The following is a 25,122-nucleotide window of genomic DNA, read 5'->3' on the forward strand; positions in this document are numbered from 1 at the left end:
AGAATAATTCTTAGATGAACAGAGTGAGCCATGCCAAATGCCAGAGTCCAGCTACTCCACAAAAGCAAACATTAAGCCTAATGAGGTCATGCATTCACAGCCAGCTGCAACACAATGAACACAGAGCGTTTCTTTCATGTTACTTGAGTTAAAGGGGGGGAGGGGGGAGGGGGTTACCAGCTGCATCTTCTGCTGCTTCTGAACAACAAGATGGACGGTGCAAGCTAATTATAAAAGCATGATTGAAACTGAGAGCTTGCCAAAAGTCCCCTTTATCTTATATCATTTATGTTTAAAAAATTGTGGTTAGATTCTTGTTCTGGTTTGGACGGCTGCTGGAGCAACAGAGAAATATTGAGGTTGGCAGGATGTAGAAGTGTTTACAAGTGAACAAAAATTAACTTCATGACTTAAAAAGAGCACATCACTTGATTCTTCTCCACTCCTGTGAAGTAATGGCTTGGAAATTATTAAAAATCTGCACCCTTCTCTCAATTTGTGCCATTGTAGTAGTAGGTAAGTGCACCTTTATTTCATAAATAACCAACACATAAAGGTTATTCTTCAGTTAATCTAGTGCTATAGATTTTAACATATATTTTAAAAAGTAAACTAAAATACTTGAACTTATAAATTGCCTGTTTAAATATTTTTATTGTTCACCATGTAACTAACAACAAACATGAATTTGTCAGTATGTTGTTTTGCTATATACACCGATCAGCCATAACATTAAAACCACCTCCTTGTTTCTACACACTGTCCACTTTATCATCTCCACTTACCATATAGAAGCACTTTGTAGTTCTACAATTACTGACTGTAGTCCATCTGTTTCTCTGCATACTTTTTAGCCTGCTTTCACCCTGTTATTCAATGGTCAGGACCCCCACAGGACCACCACAGAGTAGGTATTATTTAGGTAATGGATGATTCTCAGCACCGCAGTGACAATGACATGGTGGTGGTGTGTTAGTGTGTGTTGTGCTGTTAGTGGATCAGACACAGTAGCGCTGCTGGAGATTTTAAATACCGTGTCCAGTCACTGTCCAGTCTATTAGACACTCCTACCTAGTTGGTCCACCTTGTAGATGTAAAGTCAGAGACGATCACTCATCTATTGCTGCTGTTTAAATTGGTCATCTGGACCATTGAAGAACAGCATGAAAGGGGGCTAACAAGCATGCAGAGAAACAGGTGGACTACAGTCAGAAATTGTAGAACTACAAAGTGCTTCTATATGGTAGTGTAGAAACAAGGATGTTATGGCTGATTGGTGTATATTACATTAATTTATTATTAATCGATGAAGTAGCCAAAAAAACATATAGTATTTAAGTATCTTTACTAGAAGTAAAACTAGTTCTGAAATGACTGTTTAAATAAGAATTATAAAGCAGTTAGTTTAAATAAAGTATTACTAAAGTAAAGTGCTGAATGTGACACAGGCTCCAGTTTACTTTTCATGCTATAATGAATATGATGAGAAGATTAAGACTTTTTAGAGTAAATATATACACCAGTAATAATTATACTTATATACTAACTTGTATACATTAGAGTACACTTCATTTTTAATTATGAGCTAAATCTTAAATTGCTTTGGATGCACTACAGGTGCACCCTATATGTAGTGCATTAAATGAACAAAGGAATTACATTTTAAAGCTCAACCACAATAAAAAGTAAAACTGCTCTACCAAATACAATTTACTCAAAATAAATGAGTTAAGTAAAATGTTGCTTCCAATAGATCATCTATCTCTATAGATTACTTCCACACAGAAATTAAAATATAAGCTCTTGTAGGATGGCATGGTTTAATTCTCGCCTCCTGCAATCAAGTTCCTAATATATATGTATATGCTCACAGCTAGTGATGAAGAACCCAGAGCAAAGTGTGCAGACCTCAACAACACCACCTTGCTAAAATATGGATCAACAAACAAAATACAGGTCCAGTATCTGCTCCTAACACGTAAAAACGCAGACTGTCTTAACCTTTTCACTCAGCTCTGCCTCAACCACACTCAGAAACATACTGCTCACTTCAACTCTTCACTTCCAACTAAAGTCATTGTCCATGGCTATAGGTAAGCAACTTTCACACGTTCACACACAATTTACACTCTTATAATTAGTTCTAATTTTTGTGTTCTTTTTATTCACTCTACCGCTGGTTTTTAGGGCTTTAGGCAGCAAGCCCTCCTGGGTAATGGGCTTAGCCCAGGCTTTGTTACAAAATGAAGATGCGAATGTTGTGGTGGTTGACTGGGTCTATAAAGCATCCTTTGCCTACAACCTGGTAGTAGATAATTATAAAGAAGTGGCTCTGCAGATCTCAGTTTTTATTAACCAGCTTATGGTATGTGTGCAATATGATATTTTTTAACCCTTTCCAAGATAGTATGCACATTTTTTTAAATTGAATCTTGTTTTTTTGTTATTGCAGACATTTGGTAGTACTCTGGAATCATTCCATTTAATTGGCATAAGTCTAGGTGCACATGTTTCAGGATTTGTGGGGACTCTGCTTGAAGGCAAGCTTGGACGAATTACAGGTAAGGAACACATATTTGGATCATTTAGAGCATCACATAAGTCTCAACAATGGTGTGATAGGATTATAAGAAAGGTATTTAAATATCTTTAAAAACATGTTATGTTCAGGTGAATAGTTACTATAAAGACCAAGACAATGTAATGTTTTACATATATTACTTCATTTGTCCATTGCTGTTTTACCACCACTTTATCCTGGTCAGGGTCACGGTAGGTCTGATTCATTAGACGAATAGCAGGAAACACCCCAGACAGGTCGTGAGTCCATCAAATACACAGGTTATAGCATTACTTTCCACATAAAATATGTCTCCTTATGAGAATTCACCTCGTAAAAAAAATAATAGCCGGTTATAACAAAACAAATGTTCTGTTTATTGCAATGATTGAGTATAAAATAAGTGTTAACAAAAAGCAGGGATTTAATTTTACAAGCAGAGATGTGTGCCAATTAAATTTTGCCACATTATGCATGGCACAACAGCATGGCTTTATAGTAAGAGAGTGCAGTGATAGACTGACCTGTCTGTAGTCTGTTACAGGTCAAAAAGGATTTGCAAATAATTAACCTTGAACTTTCACAATGCTATGGAATGTTAATGCTTTAAGCCTGTTTTACATTTTCCCATTTTTAAAGTAGTGTGGCTAAATTTTACAACATGTCTCTGCAGGTCTGGACCCAGCGGGACCCATGTTCAAAAATGCTGATCCATTTGATCGCCTGGACCCCTCAGACGCAATGTTTGTTGAGGCCATACACACTGACTCTGACTGTAAGAATGAAACAAAATCTCAAATGACCTGAGGCATGCTGTTAATTTAATGTGATCTTGCTTTTTGTCATTTAGTCTGTTTTTTTCCACTGTTATTGTTACTTAACACTTCATACTCATTGGCACTGTCATCTCACAACAAGAAGGTCCTGGGTTCAATCCCCAGGTGGAGCGGTCCAGGTCCTTTCTGTGCAGAGTTTGCATGTTCTCCCTGTGTCTGCATGGGTTTCCTCCAGAAGCTCCGGTTTCCTCCCACAGTCCAAAGACTTGCAAGTGAAATGAACTGGAGATACAAAATTGTCCATGACTTTGTTTGACATTGAAGACTTAAACTGATGAATCTTGTGTAACCAGTAACTACCTGTCCAGTCATAAATGTAACCAAAGTGTGTAAAACATGACATTAAAAATCCTAATAAATAAATAAATAAAATTATACTCATTGGCAGATTGCTGTTATCGTTGTTTAACACTTTATACTCATTTGCAGATTTTGGCATCTCTATTCCAGTTGGACATGTGGATTTTTTCCTAAATGGTGGGATGGACCAAACTGGATGTGCACATTCAAGGTTTGCATCAAGTATGTGGACATTATGCATTATGTACATTATGATAAATAAAAAAAACACCTGCACAATGTGTAGTGTAGCTGAAAAACTGTTTGTTGTCAGTTTTTATTTATTTTCCAGTGTATGGCTATGTAATCTGTGACCATATGAGGGCGCTGCATGTGTACATGAGTGCTCTGAACGGGTCTTGTTCCCTGATTGGCTTCCCATGCTCCAGTTATGAGGATTTCCTTGAAGGCAGGTGTACCAGCTGCAACTCCTTTGGCAGTTGCCCACAGATAGGTAAGACAATGTTCCAACTGCCCACAGATGGGTAAGACAATGGACTGTTATCAGGCTGCAAAACCCTTAACCCAGGCCACTGTGTTTGTATAATGAACGTGATATATAAAATATACCAAATAACATTGCAACATGTAGTCACGAGGCTGAAGTTAGTTACTTATTCGCGGCTTCCGATTCGTTTGGTTACTTATTCGCAGCTTCTTATTTAGCGGCTGAAGTTGGTTCCTTATTCATAAAGGGAGCGTTCGCCATGGATATTTGCTGCACACTTTATATTTTACCGACATAAATCAACTAAATGAAGACGTGAACATAATTTTTTCGGCTGATTCTCATCGTGATATTGTCAATGTAAAAATGTGATTCAAATATAATTAAAATATTTACTTAATTTAAAAAATATTTTTTCAATTAATTCTTTCAGGCTGCATTTCCACTGTAAGGAAAACCTATTCTTATTCAGAAGCATACTGGTGGCATAATTCATGTCGAACCAGACAAATAACAAATCCATCATACAGAACTGGTCCCTCTTTGTAAGAAAAAGTTGATTTTAGACTGGCCCAAGTTCATTTTATACCTAAAATCTATAGCCAACATGGCACACTCAGCAATGGTGCACATGAAAATTGAGTCAAAGGGGCAATTTCATAAGCATACTGGTGGCATAATTCAAGTCGGGCCAGACAAATAACAAATTCATTATATAGAACTGGTCCCTCTCTGTAAGAAAAAGTTGATTTTAGCCTGGCCCAGGATCATTTTCTAACTAAAATCGAACTGGCAACATGGCACACTCAGCAATGGTGCACAAGTAAATTTATTCAAAGAGAAAACAAATTAGACAACCAAGTTAACCAAAAAGAAGAATTCTCTCCCTGTAAGCAATTTTTAAATTTTATTACTTGAGAGAACATGGCAATCATATTAAGAAGTTGCAATCTTTGCCACTGTCTCCTGGGGGCCCTTCACTATACAGCCTACTTGTTCATGTGACGAACGCAAGTCGCATATGCGTTAAACAGCTTTTAATGCGCAGAACCACGAACAAACACGGACTAGTGAACACTGACTAGCAGTAATTTAAAAATAGGCACAAATGTAGACCACAACAATAACCAGTACAAACAAACGGAAACCACCACAGTAAGTGTGCCATGTTGGCAGTTAGATTTTAGGTATAAAATGAAATTGGGCCAGTCTAAAATCAACTTTTTCTTACAGAGAGGGACCAGTTCTATATAATGAATTTGTTATTTGTCTGGCCCGACTTGAATTATGCCACCAGTATGCTTCTGAAATTGCCCCTTTGAATCAATTTTCATGTGCTCCATTGCTGAGTGTGCCATGTTGGCAGTTAGATTTTAGGTATAGAATGAACTTGGGCCAGTCTAAAATCAACTTTTTCTTACAGAGAGGGACCAGTTCTGTATGATGGATTTGTTATTTGTCTGGTTCGACATGAATTATGCCACCAGTATGCTTCTAAATAAAAATAGGTTTTCCTTACAGTGGAAATGCAGCCTGAAAGAAAGAATTGAAAAAATATTTTACAAAGTAAATATTTTAATTATATTTGAATCACATTTTTACATTGACAATATCACGATGAGAATCAGCCAAAAAAATTATGTTCACGTCTTCATTTAGTTGATTTATGTCGGTAAAATATAAAGTGTGCAGCAAATATCCATGGCGAACGCTCCCTTTATGAATAAGGAACCAACTTCAGCCGCTGAATAAGTAACCAAACGAATCGGAAGCCGCAAATAAGTAACTAACTTCAGCCTCGTCATGTAGTCTATATGCAACATTTATTTAATTAAGGTGTGAAAGTAATTATTGCACTGATTAATATCAGTCATTTAAATTTATGGCCATAGATCACTGTTATTACAGATCACTTCCATCTCGGTAATGATGCCATCTAGTTTTAGTCCCATTAAGATCTGTTCATCTGTACATTTACCTGAGTAAAATAGCACTTTAAAAAAACAGCTTGAACTACTGGTGGTTATACACTCAAAATAATCACAGAATCTTTAATTGTATATCACGGTAACAGTACATTTTTATAGAAGTATAGAATAGAATAGAAGGGTTAGGGTTACTAAATTGATATTGATATTAAACCTACTAATATTACTTTTTTTTATCTGTGACCATTGCTAGTTTGCTAGACAGATTGCTTATTCATAAATATTTATGAATGTATCCTTGTATACTTGTAATGAGAGTAAAGATGTGTAAAGATGGGTGCAAATGTTTTAGACCACATTGTATTGTGTTTGTCCTAAAAATACTCCACATATGTTATCACATACTGTAATATGGATTAAAATACAAACGAGTCTGAAAGTCAGTTTGAGCTCTTGTTTGTGTTTAGGCTTGCTGAGAAACAGTGGAATTACAGCTTCACCCCTGCCCATACATGAGAAAGTCTACCTCATGACTTCATCTACAGCTCCATATTGTGGTGGGTTTTAGCTTTATGTGCTACATGGGCTAAAGAGTATTAATGTATATGTAGATTAGAAAACCATGCTTACAAGTAAAAAATAGATTGCTTTTGAGCTTATCTGCTTGTCTTCTTTCACAGTCCACCATATCCTGGTTGAGCTGAAAGTGGCTCCATTGGAAAAGAGTGCAGAGGTGCAGGTCACCCTGACCTCAACACCAGGCCCTGATACAGAGTTAACACTCAGACTGTGGGTACCACCTAATAGAGGTTATTTCAACTAAAGTACTGTTAATATATTCATTTAGACTACCGTATTTTCCGCACTATAAGGCGCACCTAAAAGCCTTAAATTTTCTCAAAAATCTGCCGTGCGCCTAATAATCCGGTGCGCCTTATGTGTGCACTGAGTTCCAAAATCTGTAAAAATGTTGTTGTGCGACTTTGGTAAGCGCTCCGTTTGATTGACTATCGGACCATTTCCCGCTGACACAGGGACGTAATACGTACACTACGTACGCTGGCAGCGATAAACCAATCAGAGAACATTACGTAATACGTACGTACGTACGCTTACCTCCGCCACGCCTCCTTTGCTTCCGTTACCTTTTTTTTGTAGACCGTATGTTTTAGCATGCGCCTTATAATACGGTGCGCCTTATGTATGTGTTAAGTACAGAAATAGACCCCGTAATTGAGACTGCGCCTTATAATCCGGTGCGCCTTATAGTGCGGAAAATACGGTATATGGCCAAAAGTATGTGGACACTCCTTTTAATAATTGCCACATCTATTGCTAACAGTTGTAAAAATAAATGACATAGAATAGATGCTTCCAACCTTGTTAAAACAGTTTGAGGAAGGTGCTTTACTGTTCCTGCGAGACTGTGCTCTATACACCAAGAGGGGACCACAAAGAAAAGGTTTTAGACATTTAGTGTGAAGAAACTTCACTTGTCTGTACACAGTCCTGACCTCTATTTTAGCCAGTTTGCTAATATGTGCATAAAATCAAGCATACACTCATGTAATCATGGGCAGATGTTTGCAGACTAAAGAGCTCAGAGAGCTGTGCACTGTCAACATAAACTGTTACACAATGCCACTGTACCAATCAGAATATCTGGCCTTATAGAGCTGCCTCAGTGCTATATTGTGAACTGCAAACTTCTAAAAGCACCAGCTCAGTTGAAAAGCAGTAGGCCATGTAAGCTTCCAAAACTGTTGGCCAAGTAGTGAAGTACATGTAGCTGTTCATAGCTAACTCAATGGATTGGGTTTGCATGGCTTAGCAACCACACACAAGCTTAAACTCACTATTCATATTGCCAGGTATTATGGAGTAGACTGGAGTAGTCTAAAGCACACCACCACTGGACTCAGTGGCAGTGCTATCTGAACCAGAAACCTTCTGATTACTAGTATAGTACATTAACCGCTGAGTTATCACTGCCCTACTGAACCACTACTACGCATTAGATAAGTTGCACCAAGAAACAGGCTTGGTGTAAAGCAGCATGACTGGCATGCACAGCATTCCCACCTAAGCTTAATCCAGTGTATTTGGGAAGAAAACTGAAAGCCATAATGCATAAGCCTTCTCAAAACTGGATGATTTAATAGTATGCAGCAAAGTAAGGGCTAAACTCAATATTATATCCATGGTTTTACGTCAGATGTCTACAAACATATGGCCACATAGAGTATTCATATTCATTCAGAGTATTTTAATGGATTTGTTTGGTGTGTATAACCTTTTTTTTAGATTTCCATTTTTATTTTATACTCATGATTGTTTTCTGTGTGCATATTGTAGTCAGACAGACAAAACAATTTATAAAAAGGTGGTAGGTCACCCAGAGCGTCTATGTAAAATTGAATCGATCCAACTGAGGAACACCGGAACACGATTGTACAGACAAGCAAACATACATGTGGAACACATCTGTATCTCTAAGATTCCCAAAACAAGGTAAGATCTACTCGCAGTATCAGAAAGTTGACACAGAGCACAATGGAACACATTTGTTTGTTTGACATAATATTGATCAGTATGTAAAACTGTATTATTTTACATTTTCTCTTTAGAAAGATGGATTCACTTTGTGTGGAGAATGTTGAGGTTGGAAGGAGCACACCATGGTCACATGACTTTGTCCAGGTGTGCTGAACATAACAAAGGACAGAAAGAGGCCAAGAGGTTTCCTGCAGAGCGGACAAAATTATATACAGGATCTCAAACACCTACATGAAAGCAATTATACATAAAGTTTGTACTGTAGTTTCGTATAACGGTCAAATCTGGTAAAACTAACTGAAGACTAAATATGTGCATGCAGATGAATGTGCACCCAAATTATATTAATAGACAAACACAGTCTGCCTACCATAATCACATACTAACAACAGTAATTTTTATGTATTTATTAAAAAAACATTTATCAGTTATTTACAGTCCAAACTGGAAAATGTTTTAAACTCTTGTATTTAACCAAAATAATCCTATAGCTGGGAACTTGTTCCATGAGCAACCCTCTTTATGCCACACTTCTTTAGTTGAGTACAAACTCTAATTTGGCTGTTCTAAAACACACACATTTTCACACTCTTATTTATAAACCTATTCATTACTTACTCGTGTTTTTGTATAATTACACGTTGCACTGTCCAGTTCTATATCTCAATCAGTGGCGATTTCTCTAAGACTGCAAGGGAAGCTCAGCTTCCCCTAAAATGTCAAAAATTAAATGGTCAAATATGTACAGTTGTGTTAACATTTCATTGACTACAAATGCTTTAGAACACGTATATCTCGAAGACAAGTTCGTTCAGAATCAGCTACTTATCACGAATCGACTGACTCGATTTTGTTAACTTCTCATACATTCCCGTAGCGTCAATGCATTTGCCCGTAGAAGCTGAGCGTTTATTCACTTCAATGGGACTGCATGGAACGTTTTTTTTCATTGCTTCGAAACTCGCCGGTCATTGGATAAATGCCACGATTTTGTCCCACCCCTGGACGCTGAGCGTCTCTGGGGGTGAATGGAGCTGTGAGCGGGTCTGGACGCTGAGCTTCTGCAAGATGATTGGAGGATCAGTCAAAAGGCTGAATCCCGTTTTCATTGACAGCTATTTTGAGATCTACACGTCACTTAATCACTGGGAGCTTCAGTCCCATCACGGATTTTGCGAGTGAAGTCGAAAGACAAACTGCAACCTATTTCTTGGTATTTGCTTGGTGAAATTACTTGACCATTTCCATTGTTCATTGTGTAAATAAAACACACTCATAGTATTTGTTTCAGTTTAACATAATTTCAACATTTCCTTGTTCGAGTTCAGGCCATTTTCTTGAAAAGGAACGGAGGGCAGAATTTATGTGTAAATAAATTGACCAATTTTATGATGTAAGCCGACAATGAGCTTCCCCTCTTTGAAAGACCAGCAGCCGCCACTGATGTCAATGTACTTCTACAACATACACCTGCAGTTTCTTTAAGAACAAGCAATTTTTGGACAAGTCATTAGTGCAGATGTTCACTTTTTTAGCCTGGGCCAAAAACGATTGGATTAATTAATGTGTTCTTATTTATTTATTAGGATTTTAATTTCATGTTTTACACACTTTGGTTACATTAATGACAGGACAGGTAGTTACTGGTTACACAAGATTCATCAGTTCAAGTCTAATGTCAAACACAGTCATGGACAATTTTGTATCTTCAATTCACCCCGCTTGCATGTCTTTGGACTGGGGGAGGAAACCCACACAGACGCAGGGAGAACATGCAAAGTCCACACAAAACCCAGCTTTTTTGCTGTAAGGCGACAGTGCTACCCACCGAGCCACCATGCCACCCAATTAATGGGTTCAAAAAAGTTATGAAAAGAACACTTTGTGTATGTAAAATAGATAGCAATGCACTTATGCAAAAACGACACACAATTAAACTGTATAGTTAACAGTAAACTCAACAGTGTTTATTATGTGTTCCATTAAAACCACACGTGTATCATGTATAAAAATTTAAAGTTGTTAACAGCTCAACAGAGTAATACTAACAGCATCTAACACTGGTAAATGACTGGAGTTCAGTTTGATGAATTGATTCTGTCTAATCACAAATAATGCAATAATAATGTTTAAAATGTGATATATAATAATAATTGTGATGTACACTAGCTTTGAAATCTGAGAATTATTTAACATATACATAATGCTGTACTATGGTGATTCTCCTGCAGATCTTGTATAGTTCTTAGCCATATACTTTTTTGTATCAATTATGAATACCACTGGATATAAGCACATGACAAATGTACAAGAAAATGTAATTGTCCAGTCAAAAGTTTGGACACATTTGTATCAAAAAGGTTTTTTTTTTCTTATTTTAAATTTTTTATGCTATGTGAAATAATAGTAAAAACATTAAACCTATAACATATAGAATTGTGTGAGTCTTGAAGGTATTCCCACATATACAGACTGCTTTTAATCTACATTGGTGGGTAAATTAAATTCACCTTAACCAGATGTATCCAAACTTTTGTCTAATAGCGAATTAAAGGCATTAAAAAAAGCATTAACTGTTGAATAAAGCCTAACCTAGTACATGCAAACTATAGACTAGGATGTGAACCAGTCATGCATTTGCATTTGCAGTGTTTTTTTTTTATTAAAATAACATAAAAGTATTGGACCCTAAAATGCATTGATTGTTTAAGGTAAAATAAAGATGTCAAGCAGTTTACACTGGTTTAGAGTTTTCCTTGTATTTAATCATTTATCATGTACTGTTCTAGAATATTTTATAAATATTAATATTATAAACTGAAATTCCAAAAAGTTTAAAAAGTTTGCAATTAAAATGCAAATAAAAACAGAAATCAGTTATTTGTAATCTGCTCAGACAATGGATATAGATACAACAGATATTCATTTTTTTTTGTAAATGGAAGCTGAATCTCAGTTTGGTGCATATAATATATTTTTGAAAAGTTAAAACAGTGACAACATAAGTCTGAAGTTTGTGTAATGCTTAAGTAAGCAATTATGAACTTTCCACAAGTGATGCTATCACAATTGGGTATAAAAGCAGCATTGACAAAAGGGTTAGTCATTTTTAAGCAAGGCTGGATTGAGCTTTGCCAGAGTTTTAGTTTAAATTGTCTTTATCAGTTGAATGATGCAGCAAACAAACAAAAAAAAACTAAGAATTTAGTATTTTATAGTAGCATTTTTTTTGTTAATACTGCAGGGTCACAATTATTCAAGCCTACATATTTTGCGGATCTTAATACATATTGATAGTTTGTATGAATTAAAATGTGTTAGAAACACCACCAAGAGATTCAAGGTGTTTTGCAACCATGGTGAAAACTAAGGATCTAACACAAAAGCTGAGAGAGGAGATAATTTCATTGCACCAAAAAGGCAGTGGGTATAAGAAGATCACCAAGACCTTGAACATTTCTAAATACACCGAATTATTGTTCATAAGTTCCAAACATATCGTACAGGAGCAAACCTGACTGGCCAAGGAAAAGGGCCTTAGCAGAGAAAGCAGAAGTAATGACTCTTATCAGTTATGACAAATAGTTCAGGTTCTGTTGGTATGATGTTTCATGCTGGAATGCGGTGTTAGCTTTACACCAGATATAACAAAACCCATGTCTTCCAAAAAGTTCCACCTTTGACTGTCAGTCCACAGAAGTCTTGAGTGTAATCTGAGGTTTTTGGCAATTGTGAGATCCTTTGTGTTCTTTTTGTCAGCAGTGGTTTATGCCTTTAGATGTTCATCTGGATCCTGATGTGACTTCCTGGATGAGTTGTTGATGCATTCTTGATGAACTTTTGGTAGGCCAGCCACTTCTGGGAAGGTTCACCACTGTTCCATTTTTCTCCATTTATTAGCTCTCACTGTGGTTCGCTGGAGTCCCAAAACCTTAGCAATTATTTAAGTAACCTTTTCCAGACTGGTAGATTTCAATGACTATGTTTCGCATTTGTACTGTATTTGGATCTGTTTAAATTGTGGCTTCATGTGCTGATTTTGAGTCCTTCTAGCCTGCTTCATATTGCCAGACCAGTTGTATTTAAGTGTGTAAGGTAAGTTTAGATTCAACAAGCCTGGCAGTTATTAATGATTTTGATGGATGGATGGATGGATGGATGGATGGATAGATGGATAGATGGATAGATGGATAGATGGATAGATGGATAGATAGATAGATAGATAGATAGATAGATAGATAGATAGATAGATAGATAGATAGATAGATAGATAGATAGATAGATAGAAAGTATTAAGTAAAATAAAAGACTCAGTTGAAAATTATTAATTAAATAGGCTAAAGGTGCATAAGAAATAATAAGTAAGTATTGCAGTACAATGTAATACTTATTATTTCTTATGCACCTTTAGCCTATTTAATTAATAATTTTTAACTGAGTCTTTTATTTTACTTAATACTTTTTTCTATTGTACCTTGAATTTGGTGTGGCTATTGAAAACAAACTTAATTGTCAACTGAATTTGATTAATTGATTGATTTAGTAGCTAATGTGGGCAATTCCATTTTCACATAGGCTCAGGTAGGGGTGAACAGCATTTTCCCTTTAATAAATATCACCACAAAAATCATTTTGTGTTTACTTTGAATATTTCGAATATATATTCTATAATATATATCTAATATTAAACGTAGTTTAATGATCTAAAACATAAGTGTGGCAAAAATACTTTTTCAGTGCACTGTAGCTTGTGACTTTTGAGGAAATAAGGCACATGTAGTGAACTTGGTGAGGCTGTAGATGATATGCTTTGTTTATGGATTCGATTATTTTTAGAGCTTTGGGGTGTCCATGGAAGCCAGTGGAGCACGTCCTCTTTGGTATTGAAACCCTCCAGGAGTCACATCCTCTGTAAGATTTATAAAAAAAAATCAACAAAATAAGATGTCATTTGTGTTCTTAATGCAAAAGTCTCCAAGTAATCTGAACCAACATGACTGAATGATTAGATTGTTATTTTTAGATTGGGAAGTTTAATTTCAACGTACTGATTATCTGTCCCTAGTGAATGGTGCGTGCATGCCATGTAGCCCAACCCATATCTTTCATTCCTGCGCAGGCCTCGTGTCAAGGTCAGCATTTCACTGACAGCAAAGCCCACCTCCCATCAGCTGTCCTGCCATCTAATACCACCCATTCCTCCCCCCCATGAAATGCAATATCGCCTGCAGCTGGTGCAGGCATGAATTTGGAATGAAGGGGGCAGTGGATTAATGGAGGCTACAGGTTTGGATCTCTGGGTATGCCTATAACTTTTCAGCCTTTAAATCAAGCACACAAACAAAAATATGCACCATAATGGAATAATGAGACTTTTCACATTCAGGCCTGACTCTTTTTACAGCCCCTGTTCCCTGCATTACCTTAATAACTGACTTTCTCTTAGCACTAACTCATATATACACATTTTAAACATTCATTCATTCATTCATTGTCTGTTTAACCACTGTTTTATCCTGACCCAGGGTCACAGTGGGTTTGATTAATTGTGTGAGATGCAGGAAACACTCTGGACAGGTCGCCAGTCACACTCACACTTGGGGCAATTTAGTAGCTCCAGTTGGCCTGACTGCATGTCTTTGGACTTGTGGGAGGAAACCAGAGCACCTGGAAGAAACCCACATGGACACAGATAAAACATGGGGAATTAAGCCCAGGCCCTTCTTTCTGTGAGGCAACAGCGTTACCCACTGTCACCATGCCACCCGCATTTTAAAGAGCTGAAACATTATGATCATGTTCTTTAGTTCCTTGTCTTTTTTGTTGACACAATGTTAATTAATAAGGTCTATATGACGGTCAATAAAACAACAATGGCTGCCTGAACTAATTTCTTTTAAAACTATTTTACTTTTTTCTGGCCTGTATGTATAGGTTATTTTTCTCTAAGACTTAATAACAGTATTTAATAACAGTTATTAACAGTATACTTTTGAACAATTTCTTGTGGATGCAGGGCCCTAAACAACTGCTTATGTCACCTAACAAGTAGACCTAGCTGTGTGTGTTGCTCTGGTATGAGTGTACTCAGATACAACAGTGTTGTTGGGATTTTAAACACCTAGAGGCTACCATTCTGCTCTGATAATGTTCCCCAACTCTGAGGATTGGATTTTTCCAGCAGAACAATGCTCCATTTCACACAGCCAGGTCAACTAAGTTGTAGACGGATATCAACCAGATCAAGACCCTGTCATAGCCAGCATAATCCTTTCTGTGCGGAGTTTGCATGTTCTCCCCGTGTATGCGTGGGTTTCCTCCGGGAGCTCCGGTTTCCTCCCACAGTCCAATAACATGCAGTCAGGTTAATTGGAGACACTGAATTGCCCTATAGGTGAATGGGTGTGTGTGTATGTGTGTCTGCCCTGCGATGGACTGGCGCCCCGTCCAGGGTGTTACTGTGTGCCTTGCGCCCATTGAATAGCTGGGATAGGCTCCAGCATCCCCCGCGACCCTAACTGGATAAGCGGTTAAGAAAGTGAGTGAGAGAGATCTACATGTATCTGTATCAGTATGCTAAACCTCAGTTTACTCTACTAAGTAAACATAAACACATGAATTTGCACACACACACACACACACACACACACACATATTAAAAGAATAAGTGATACAGTGTACTGTAAACCTTTAGTTAGATGCTGTTGTGTGACAAGATAGAGGTAAGTGCCAGTAAAAAGTGAAATGTTAGATTTATTTAAAAGCTAAATGTTAGATAAATTAACAGAAACATCATTAGGTGCAAAACCCAATCCTCTCATTCTCTTAGTCAGTTCATGTTTGATGCCAAATAAGTGCAAAGTGCCAATTCAAGCAAATCACCCCCCCCCCCCCCTTACTTTACCATTTCTACCCTATTTGTGTGTACTTACATGTGTCGTAAAAAGTGGCCCAGTGTGTTAGCTTCAGCAACCAATTTTCTATTTTAAATAATCCCTCTCACTCCCATAGTCCACTAGAGAGCCTATCATATCAGCAAAGTCCTCAAGAACTAGGCTGGTTGAGTCCTCACCCAAGGGCATCTCAGTGTCCGAGGGCCACATAGAGGGTTGCTGAGAGACCGGAACTTTCGGATGTGGGTCCTTCCCTGGTCCTCGTTTAGAGACTGCAGAATCTACATGCTGGTTGCCAGGTATTGGGTCTATTGGCACAACTGTCTGATTTCCTTGGCTTCCCCTGTGTGGAGAACTGGCACTGCCCCCCTCACTGCTTGGTGGTGAAGGAGCAAGTACATGGTAGAGGCTGGGCAGACGAATGTCAAGGCGTACCCCACTTTTGGCAAAGAGTTTGTCATTAAGAGAATAGAGTTTGTCTGCAATGTCATTTCCAAGCATGACAGAGAAGAGACGAGCAATGTAGCGATCCTTTGCCAGAAGGAGATAAAGGCGTCTCCGGCGAAAGGAGATGTATTGGCAATCCATCTCTGCCGTTAGAGTCACCTGAGTGTAGAAAAAAATCAAGAGTTTATCAATTAAGATAAATATTTTGGAGGTAAATTGGGTAATAACATAAATTAATCATTCACAGCAAAGATAAGTTTGCATAAAATAATAGCAACACCTGGAAATTTCCCTCCTCGGTTGGTCTAAGGGATTCCCATTCTGGAGAATCGAGGAACTGATGAGGAAATATGTGATGAAGGAACTGACCTTCTAAAGATACTCGAATCCTGTAAATAAGAAATAACAAAATGAGAGTTTTATAATTATAATTGTTTAAAACAAATGAAGTCCAAATTCTTTATTTACCGCTGTGGTGGGTTCAGAGCCTATCCCAGCAAAACAATGACATGAAATAGAGTACCAGTTCATCACAAGACATAAAACACTAATATGCTCATTAAATCACACCTACGGGCCACTGGCGGTAGCCAGTCTTCCTACTGACATGTTTTTGAACAAAGGTGGAAGGTAACCAAAGTACAGGAGCATCCCCATGCTGACATTAGAAGACCTGGCATAACTTTACACAAACAATTATGTATGCTGTGTGGCACCAATACCCCCATTCTGCCTGATGCAAATATTTACTTAAAATCAGTTAGATGTGTAAGTATGCATTCTTACAACTTTGAGATACAAGTGCGTAGGTCAGGGATTTCTCAACCTATGGCACATATGTTATTAAAGAGCCATTACAAAAGAGCATGCAGCACACAACTATGTTTTTGTGCAGCCTGTAAGCATCAGGTCCAACTGAGATTGAATCAAGAACAACTGACATACGCCAACAAATCATAATGAAAGTCTGTAGTGTTAAATTCTTACGTACAAATACGCTTGGTTTCAACCCATGAAATTTGAGATAATTAAATAAGGTCAAGTCAAATGTATTAGTATAGCGCATTTACAATAGACATTGTCTCAAAGCAACTTTACAGAATCCAGGACAGACAGACAAAAAACCCCTGTTGAGCAAGCCGAGGGTAACTCCCCTAAAATTACAGGAAGAAACCTTGAGAGAAACCAGACTCAGCAGGGACCTCCATCTTCCTTGGGTGGCCTGGAATAAGGCCTGCTTATTTTTCTTTTACAAAAGACTATATTAAGACAATTAAAAACTTTATTACTAACCTTCCAGAGAGCAGAAAGGAAAGCCGATCGATAGGTGTTTTTCCCTCTATAGCGTAAGTCTCCTCAGCCTTGAGAGAGAGCACCTTGTTCTCACAGGCATCTGTGATCTCTTTGAACACCTGCACAGGTACATCCAGGGGCTGGTAGACTGCAGAGTAGAGAGACGAAAGATCCTCCTTAGCCACACCATCCCGCATTAGACGGAATATTAGATGGCACACCTGGGCCAGGCAGAGCAGCATCAGTAGCACGTTCCAGAGGAAGACATCAAGGCCACACACTGTGAGCCAACCCCACAGTGCTAAACACATGAATGCAGGAGCCAAGAAACTAAAAATGTACAGTGCTCCATAAGCTCCGCTGCCTCCCATGTACCCTAAAAAGAGGATGGTGTTACCCAGATGGTAAATGGCACCCTCTGTATTGTTGGTCCATCCATCGCAAAGTGGGTGACCATAGATTATTGTCTCAAACACGCTAAAGTTGCTACTACTCATGATTTTGCCTTCGGAAGATCCACACAGAGAAGATTTATTCAGTAGAAATTGAAGCAGAGTCTTCAGAGGACTGTCCTTTTTAATGTCATATAGAATTTCTCTTCCGTAAAGTCAATATGTTGGTCAAAGTATATAAAAAAAATTTCCTTTTGTCTTGTCAGTCACTTTTAAGCATATATATTTCTATCTTATATCTTTTTTTATTCCCCGCGAACAAAATCAACAACTCAAGTGGAATGTAGCTGCCTTCATTCCCTCCATCTCTCCCACACTGACAGCGTTTACAGTCCCCCTATCACCTGCTACGTCTCGTCTCCTTGTGTCTCTACCCCAGCCCACAGTAGAGTGAGCACTGCTGCAAAGACAAAGCAGGAAAGGTTCAGACATAAGTGGGAGGTGAGACACCCCTAGAAGGATAACCATGTTTGGAATTGAAAAGGAGGAAAGAGTTAGTGACAGAAAGCAGAGCAACTACTAAATGCACCATTGCTGAGAGCCAATGGATTTCACTATGCTTCAACTTGAGATACACAATGTTTCCGGGAAATCTCATTTGGTTGTGTCTTTTACACACAAATGAGATCTACACTCCTCTAAGCACAGTCGGGCACCTCAAAGACATATGAGCTTTGGCATGAAGCATTTCTGGAGAATCTGTTTAGGGTTGAATTACAGAAGGTCATGTTACAGTGTTTACTACCCATCCTGGCTTTTAGTTCTACATACTTATCTAGGTCCAAGAGCCACTATCAGCAGGCTGTACCACTTCACCCCCTGGTAGGGGTGCATGCATTAAGTAGTTTGCTAAAATTTCTTTATCATTATACCTTTCCAGCTGGACTATTTAATTAGCCAAATAATGGACCAATTCTGAGCTTCTACAGACATTTTATTGACCCTTTAATTTGCTCTTTGTAGCTACCTAAAAATGTAAATAAATTTGAATGCATTGGGCACTGTCCTGTATAGAGCTGGGTTACACAGTAAAAGTCAAAGATGTGTCAATGCAGATTTCCACAACTGTTCTTTTTCTTAGCCTAAATCATCAGAATTTTCTGTTCATTAGTTTGTTGGACATTTTACTTTAAAACTGACAATAATTAGAAACCATCATAATAGTAAATTTAATTATTAATATAAAAACTACATTTTAACCCACACAGATTTGGGTCATTTTCCAAAAAACTTAAAATAGAAGTTCAAAAAGTTTTTGTTGGCTAAAAATGTGTCTTAGTCACTGTTTTAAAAATTAAAAGCCATTATTGATATTCTAAATATGTCACCATGCATGTCCATTACAGGGTTATCACAACTTTTAACTGCATATATCTATTTTATATGTAGGTCAGCCTGTACAATCTGAATTATTTTTACTCCTGGTACTGTTGTACCGGGCATGAAGTGCCTCCTATGGCAAAGGCTGATAAACAGTGAAGGATCCACTTCAAAGCAGAGCTTTCTCATCCATACAAGGCACTCAGTCAGAAGGAATGTGAGCACATGCAGATTATATGCTGCAGCCAAGATGGGTTTTATATAGCCGTTACATTTAAGCTTCATGTCACTTGCAATTACAATTAGAATGTTACTGTGAGTGTTGCTTTCTAAATCTGAGTCAGTGTTCATACAACTGTAACTAATGCCTACATAGTGACTAATTAAAGCAGTGGTATTGAAACTACAGAACGGGCCCCCTGGAGGATCATGCGGGAACTGCAACCCGGAAAGAGCAAAATTAACTAGCTTTTCAATATTATTTTTTAAAAATATTTAAACGATTTGAAACAACTGTTAAAGTATCCTTACCTTAATATACAGCACAAAAGAGTTATAGAATGGTGCCACACAATAAGCAGAATTTAAGGTATTGAAGAATTCCAACAACTCACTCTGGAAAAGCAACATGTGCCAGCTAACCAGAGACATTATATGGCTTATAAGAAGTACTGTAACTTATAAATGTATTACAGGTCAATGCAAAACACACATATTTCCACATATTGGCGGTAAATGAAAGCCAAATCATCAACCAATGGAGATCCTTAGGACCCAAGGATTGTTATCCATGATCAAACAGTGTTTATACAACAAATATAAGACGGTTGTATAAGGCGTTTGTAAGACCAAATGCAGCCTTTGGTGCAAACCCCCTTTTATGATCATGTTTTCATAATCCAGGATACAAATGGCTTCATGTATGCTGCCTTAATTGTTCCATGTGTGATTTCATGAACAATATAAAGAGCCTTTAATACGTTTTAACCATACAATTTAAACATTATTCATATTCTATTGAAAATTCTGAAATGCAGACTGCTAAGTAAATCTCCACTTCCCTTAAATAACTTTAACATATTCTTTTTAATAAGTAGTCATGTATTTGATATCTCTATGTTTTGAGTTGTTAGGGGAGGTGCTATTAGTTAAAGGGTATACAATCTATCAGAGGTTTATCCACAAAAAGGTTTGAATACCACTAGCCAATGTTATTTTAATATGAATCATAATTTGACCAAAGAGCATATTCAAACTATATGGTGAATAAAACAAATGCAGCCCTTGAGCACTCTTTGTAAAATTCCTTTAATTGTAGTACATGTAAGGTATACAGTGCTTTCACATTTATTTTTATTTTTAAAGATGGAGCATTGTACTGGAAAAAATGATGTTGCCCTGAGCCCAACTTACAATGTGCAGTTTATATTAAGACATAAAATGAAATAAACAAAACAAAGAGGCATCATATTTTTATTCAGATCATTCATTTTAAATAGAAGTCTTCTCTCAGCAGAATAAACAGATTATTGGTATTTCCGATCCCATGGTGCAGCTGACCCATCCTGCAAAAACAAAATGTTTATGTTAGCAAGCAACATGCCTTTTTACTACACATTAGAAAATGTATGTACACAGACAAAAATAAAACAAAATATTACATTTGCCATAACTTTTAAACATGCAACAGTTTATTTTTTTCCTGATATGTTAAATTTAGCAAATGAACAGTGCTTGTGCAGACATTTAGAGGATGTGTTAAACTTAAAAACAGCATTAAAATATCAAAATATCTCATCAAGTGACATAACAGATACTTACCCCTTTATTTTCTGTGCATTACAATTATATTTTAAAGCCAAGCGCCCTCATACACTCCTTATGAGCCTCAATAAGATGTGTGCATTTTTCCTCTCCCTTTTCAATGATGCTGAAAAACAACAATACACATAAACTTATTCAACTATAATTCCATGTTTAAGCATAATGTATGTATGCATGCATGTGACCTACCAGGCATCTCTTGCTTTTTTGGTTTCTGGGCATGCACAACATGGCTTTAAAGGTTTCTTCTCTTGTGCCCCCTCGATTGCACCAGTGGGCTCAACACTAGCAGCAGATAAAGTCGACATTACCTCACAGGGGCTGTAATATCAAAACATGATAAAATGTTATAATGGAAGTATTAGAATATATGCTGGTATTTGCATGCACAGTGAAACAAGTCAACGTTACATCATAATTTGTATGCAGATATACACTATATGGACATAAGTATTGGGACACCCCTTTTATTGATTGAATTCAGATGTTTCAGACACAGTTGCTAACAGGTGTAATAAATTAATTATTAAAACAATTTATATGCTAACAATTTATATGCTTCCAATTTTGCGGACACAGTTCAGGGAAGGTCCTTTCCTGTTTCAACATGACTGTACCCCTGTTTAAAGCTTAACCTCAACCCCACTAAACAGCTTTGGAAAAACCTGGAACATCAACTAAGGTCTTCTTGACCAACACCAGTGTCCAGTAATGCAATGCTCTTTTTACTGAATGGACACAGATTCCCAAAAAGTATTTAAGTTCATGGTCAGGTATTCAAATACTTTTGGCCATATAGTCTATATACATTTAGATACATTTGATGATGGACTCCTAGCACATGTATTAAATGCAGCAAATACTATCAGGCATAAAGACCTGAGTGACTTTAATTTGATCACGTATCGAGTCCAGGTCTCTTAATTATATTTTATTCATTAATGTGATGTTGAGAGTTTTTTTAAACACTTAAACCCATTTAAACACTTGAACGTTTTAACATAAAAGTACTACAGCTTCAATCTGTACCACCAGCAAACGGTTGGTATTTTGTCAACCGTTTATGTCAACACTGAATATGAATTTAGGTCACCTCTAATGTCAAAGCTCGGCTAACATTAGCTAACTAACAACAATTTAGCCAGATATATCAAATATTTTCATCGCTTATAAGCGCTTCTATTATTTTAATTACTTAATTATTATTTTTAACCTGAACAGGCAAAAACGTTAAACGAAAGCAGAAGTTAAATAAAAACTTACCCAACGAGCTGGAGTGGTGGTTATGTATAACGCACTTCTTCATACAGCGTGTTTTCAACCAAAATTGAAGTCCTAAAGGTTGCGCACACTACCGTACTACCTAGTATGTTGAAATAGTACGCATCATAGGGTCTCACATACTATTACTTGCCGTAGTGTGCAGCCTTGGAAATAGGCGTGTATGCTGTTTTGTGACGCTGTTCAAAATAAAAGTCAACAGTTATTTTACCACGTGGGTTTTGCTACATGTTTTGTGTTATTATTATTATTATTATTATTGTTGTTATTATTATTATTATTATTATCATCATCATGATCAAAGCAGGCATTACCTGTGATTGTATTTGTTAATTTATTTTACTAACCACTTTTTTTAAATGTACTTTACAGTATAAATAGAAAATTATACACTGCCTGGCTAAAAAAAAGGTCCCACACTCTAATATTTAATTGGGCCGCCTTTAGCTTTGATTACGGCACGCATTCGCTGTGGCATCGTTTCCACAAGCTTCTGCAATGTCACATTTATTTCTGTCCAGAGTTGCAATAATTTTACCCCAAGATCTTGTATTGATGATGGGAGATTGGGACCACTGTGCAAAGTCTTCTCCAGCACATCCCAAAGATTCTCAATGGGGTTCAGGTCTGGACTCTGTGGTGGCCAATCCATGTGTGAAAATGATGTCTCATGCTCCCTGAACCACTCTTTCACAATTTGAGCCTGATGAATTCTGGCATCGTCATCTTGGAATATGCCCGTGCCATCAGGGAAGAAAAAATTCATTGATGGAATAACATGGTCGTTCAGTATATTCAGGTAGTCAGCTGACCTCATTCTTTGGGCACATAATGTTGCATAACCTAGACCTGACCAACTGCAGCAACCCCAGATCATAGCACTGCCCCCACAGGCTTGTACGGTAGACTAGGCATGATGGGTGCATCACTTCAGCCGCCTCTCTTCTTACCCTGATGCGCCCATCACTCTGGAACAGGGTAAATCTGGACTCATCAGACCACATGACTTTCTTCCATTGCTCCAGAATCCAAACTTTATGTTCCCTAGCAAATTGAAGCCGTTTTTGCCGGTTAGCCTCACTGACAAGTGGTTTTCTTAAGGCTACACAGCTGTTTAGTCCCAATCCCTTGAGTTCCCTTCGCATTGTGTGTGTGGAAATGCTCTTACTTTCACTATTAAACATATCCCTGAGTTCTACTGTTGTTTTTCTATGATTTGATTTCACCAAACGTTTAATTGATCGCCGATCACAATCATTCAAGATTTTTTTCTGACCACATTCCTACCTCGAAGATGATGTTTCCCCACTGTCCTTCCACTTTTTAATAATGCGTTGGACAGTTCTTAACCCGATTTTAGTAGTTTCAGCAATCTCCTTAGATGTTTTCTCTGCTTGATGCATGCCAATAGTTTGACCCTTCTGAAACAGATTAACATCTTTTCCAAGACCACAGGATGTGTCTTTCGACATATATATAGTGTGAGCCTGATTTATTGCTTTCTTTCCCGCCCAGACCAGGATAAAGCAGTGGTAAAAATGGACAATTCCTAAATGAATATATTGTTTGTATTTTTCATAAAGCTTATAATGCTTACACACACTAAAAAGATTTAATTATTTTATGAACTGTAGATGATGATGCAATCATGCATTAAGAAACATTAAGAGACGCACAATGTACAATTTTAGGCAGGTGTGAAAAAAGTGCTGCAAAGTAAGAAAGCTTTTAAAAATATAAATGCTAATACTTTATTCTAAATATTCTAAATATATTCAAAACTAAATAAACAAAAGATAAATCTAAATCAAATCAACATTTGGTGTGACCACCCGTTGCCTTTAAACTTCTGCACAGTACTGTAAATTTACAAAAATCTATGAAGTTGATGAGGTAAAAGATTAAATATATATTTTCTGTGCTGTTTTAGTTAAAAGACAGTTTAGAAATCATTGCTTTCAATTTTTTATTGTATTTTACCTACTGTCCTAAATTTTATGCAATTAGGTTTGTAGATCTCTGGAGCATACATTTTCACAGATTGAGTCTGAGAGTTTCTGTATAAATAGATAATTACACTTGGCCAAAGGAGCAAGATGCAGGAACTCAATGTTCTGACAGTGGTTAAGGTTTCAGAATCAATCAGTTGAAGTGTTGTCTGGTGTCTACACTGAGACGGATATTAGCTTTCACTGGTAATAAGTAATCATCTTAAGAAGGTTATTGCACTGCCTGAATTGCTGTGCTTATTTGAATGGAAGTGCATATTCTTTTTCTTACGAAACCTAAATAAAATGAATACAAACATAAAATAGGCCAAGCTGAGAATTAAAATGCAGTCAATTGTTAAGGTAAGGATTGTTAAAACTTATAAACTACCTGCTGTGTACCTTTATCTTTTCTCTTACATCCTGCTCTAGCACCTGTCCATACTATGTGTATTTTTCATGTCATAAATGATAAGTCTTGTTTCCCTATTTTTATGTGTGCATTCATATAATATTTTTTAAATTTAATGTTCATCAATTGCTTTATTCTGGTCAGGGTCACAGATGGTCCGGTTCCATCTGGAAACACTGGCCACAAAGAAGGAATATCCTGGCGCCAATCCATCATATGCTATGTTGTGTATTTAGAATATAAATCAAATGTAACTTTTCAAAATACATTTTTACATTTTAGTGTTGAAGCAATATATACCAATATCCGAAACCAGTGGTTAGGTCTTGCCACTTAAATTTACCTGTAGATTTTGGTAATAGGTGCAAAAACTGCAAATATGGTCAGGTTTATTGCGAATTAACAATATATACCAGCTGTAATGTTATGTTTAATGACTGACACTTTGTAAAATAACTACAAAATTAAATAAGCACATCATCTTTGTCCTAATATGAATAAAAAGTGGTTGTTGTTACATTCACAAAGCTGGAATTTATGGCAGG

The 25,122-nt window shown here is 37.0% G+C and overlaps 3 protein-coding genes across 5 annotated transcripts; 1 reads left to right on the forward strand and 2 right to left on the reverse strand.

Moving 5' to 3' along the window:
• Window positions 1-192: 192 nt before the first annotated feature.
• Window positions 193-11,402, forward strand: pla1a (phospholipase A1 member A). Of its 3 annotated transcripts, none has more exons than XM_063005364.1 (11): window positions 195-516; window positions 1,874-2,093; window positions 2,188-2,365; window positions 2,453-2,561; window positions 3,234-3,335; window positions 3,826-3,918; window positions 4,010-4,189; window positions 6,579-6,668; window positions 6,792-6,900; window positions 8,467-8,622; window positions 8,739-11,402. In XM_063005364.1, the coding sequence occupies exons 1-11, from the start codon at window positions 456-458 to the stop codon at window positions 8,818-8,820; spliced, it is 1,380 nt and encodes a 459-aa protein (XP_062861434.1). In that variant the 5' UTR covers window positions 195-455; the 3' UTR covers window positions 8,821-11,402. The 3 variants fall into 3 exon arrangements, with proteins under 3 accessions (XP_062861436.1, XP_062861434.1, XP_062861435.1); XM_063005365.1 differs by having other exon boundaries at window positions 4,028-4,189; XM_063005366.1 differs by lacking the exon at window positions 8,739-11,402 and having other exon boundaries at window positions 193-516; window positions 6,792-6,920; window positions 8,467-8,585.
• Window positions 11,403-15,647: 4,245 nt separating this feature from the next.
• popdc2 (popeye domain containing 2) lies at window positions 15,648-17,797 on the reverse strand. The gene is made up of 3 exons (XM_063006538.1): window positions 17,301-17,797; window positions 16,288-16,396; window positions 15,648-16,166 (listed from the first exon to the last, which is right to left on the reverse strand). Exons 1-3 carry the CDS (start codon window positions 17,795-17,797, stop codon window positions 15,648-15,650), a joined length of 1,125 nt encoding a protein of 374 aa, XP_062862608.1.
• Window positions 17,798-20,361: 2,564 nt separating this feature from the next.
• Window positions 20,362-22,267, reverse strand: LOC134324398 (cytochrome c oxidase copper chaperone). Its single transcript, XM_063006232.1, has 4 exons — window positions 22,160-22,267; window positions 21,086-21,217; window positions 20,894-21,002; window positions 20,362-20,637 (listed from the first exon to the last, which is right to left on the reverse strand). Exons 2-3 carry the CDS (start codon window positions 21,202-21,204, stop codon window positions 20,918-20,920), a joined length of 204 nt encoding a protein of 67 aa, XP_062862302.1. The 5' UTR covers window positions 21,205-21,217; window positions 22,160-22,267; the 3' UTR covers window positions 20,362-20,637; window positions 20,894-20,917.
• Window positions 22,268-25,122: the final 2,855 nt, after the last annotated feature.

Source organism: Trichomycterus rosablanca, chromosome 12 (genome assembly GCF_030014385.1).
Source record: "Trichomycterus rosablanca isolate fTriRos1 chromosome 12, fTriRos1.hap1, whole genome shotgun sequence".
Taxonomy (NCBI): Eukaryota; Metazoa; Chordata; class Actinopteri; order Siluriformes; family Trichomycteridae; genus Trichomycterus; species Trichomycterus rosablanca.

Coding starts and splice junctions, on each gene's coding strand:
- pla1a (XM_063005364.1), top strand. CDS start 456: ATGGCTTGGAAATTATTAAAAATCTGCACCCTTCTCTCAATTTGTGCC. Junction 2,562..3,233: donor CAAGCTTGGACGAATTACAG/GTAAGGAACACA, acceptor ATGTCTCTGCAG/GTCTGGACCCAGCGGGACCC. Junction 8,623..8,738: donor TCTAAGATTCCCAAAACAAG/GTAAGATCTACT, acceptor TTTTCTCTTTAG/AAAGATGGATTCACTTTGTG.
- popdc2 (XM_063006538.1), bottom strand. CDS start 17,797: ATGAGTAGTAGCAACTTTAGCGTGTTTGAGACAATAATCTATGGTCAC. Junction 16,397..17,300: donor TCCTTTCTGCTCTCTGGAAG/GTTAGTAATAAA, acceptor TCTTATTTACAG/GATTCGAGTATCTTTAGAAG. Junction 16,167..16,287: donor CCGAGGAGGGAAATTTCCAG/GTGTTGCTATTA, acceptor TTCTACACTCAG/GTGACTCTAACGGCAGAGAT.
- LOC134324398 (XM_063006232.1), bottom strand. CDS start 21,204: ATGTCGACTTTATCTGCTGCTAGTGTTGAGCCCACTGGTGCAATCGAG. Junction 21,003..21,085: donor AAAAAAGCAAGAGATGCCTG/GTAGGTCACATG, acceptor GTTGTTTTTCAG/CATCATTGAAAAGGGAGAGG.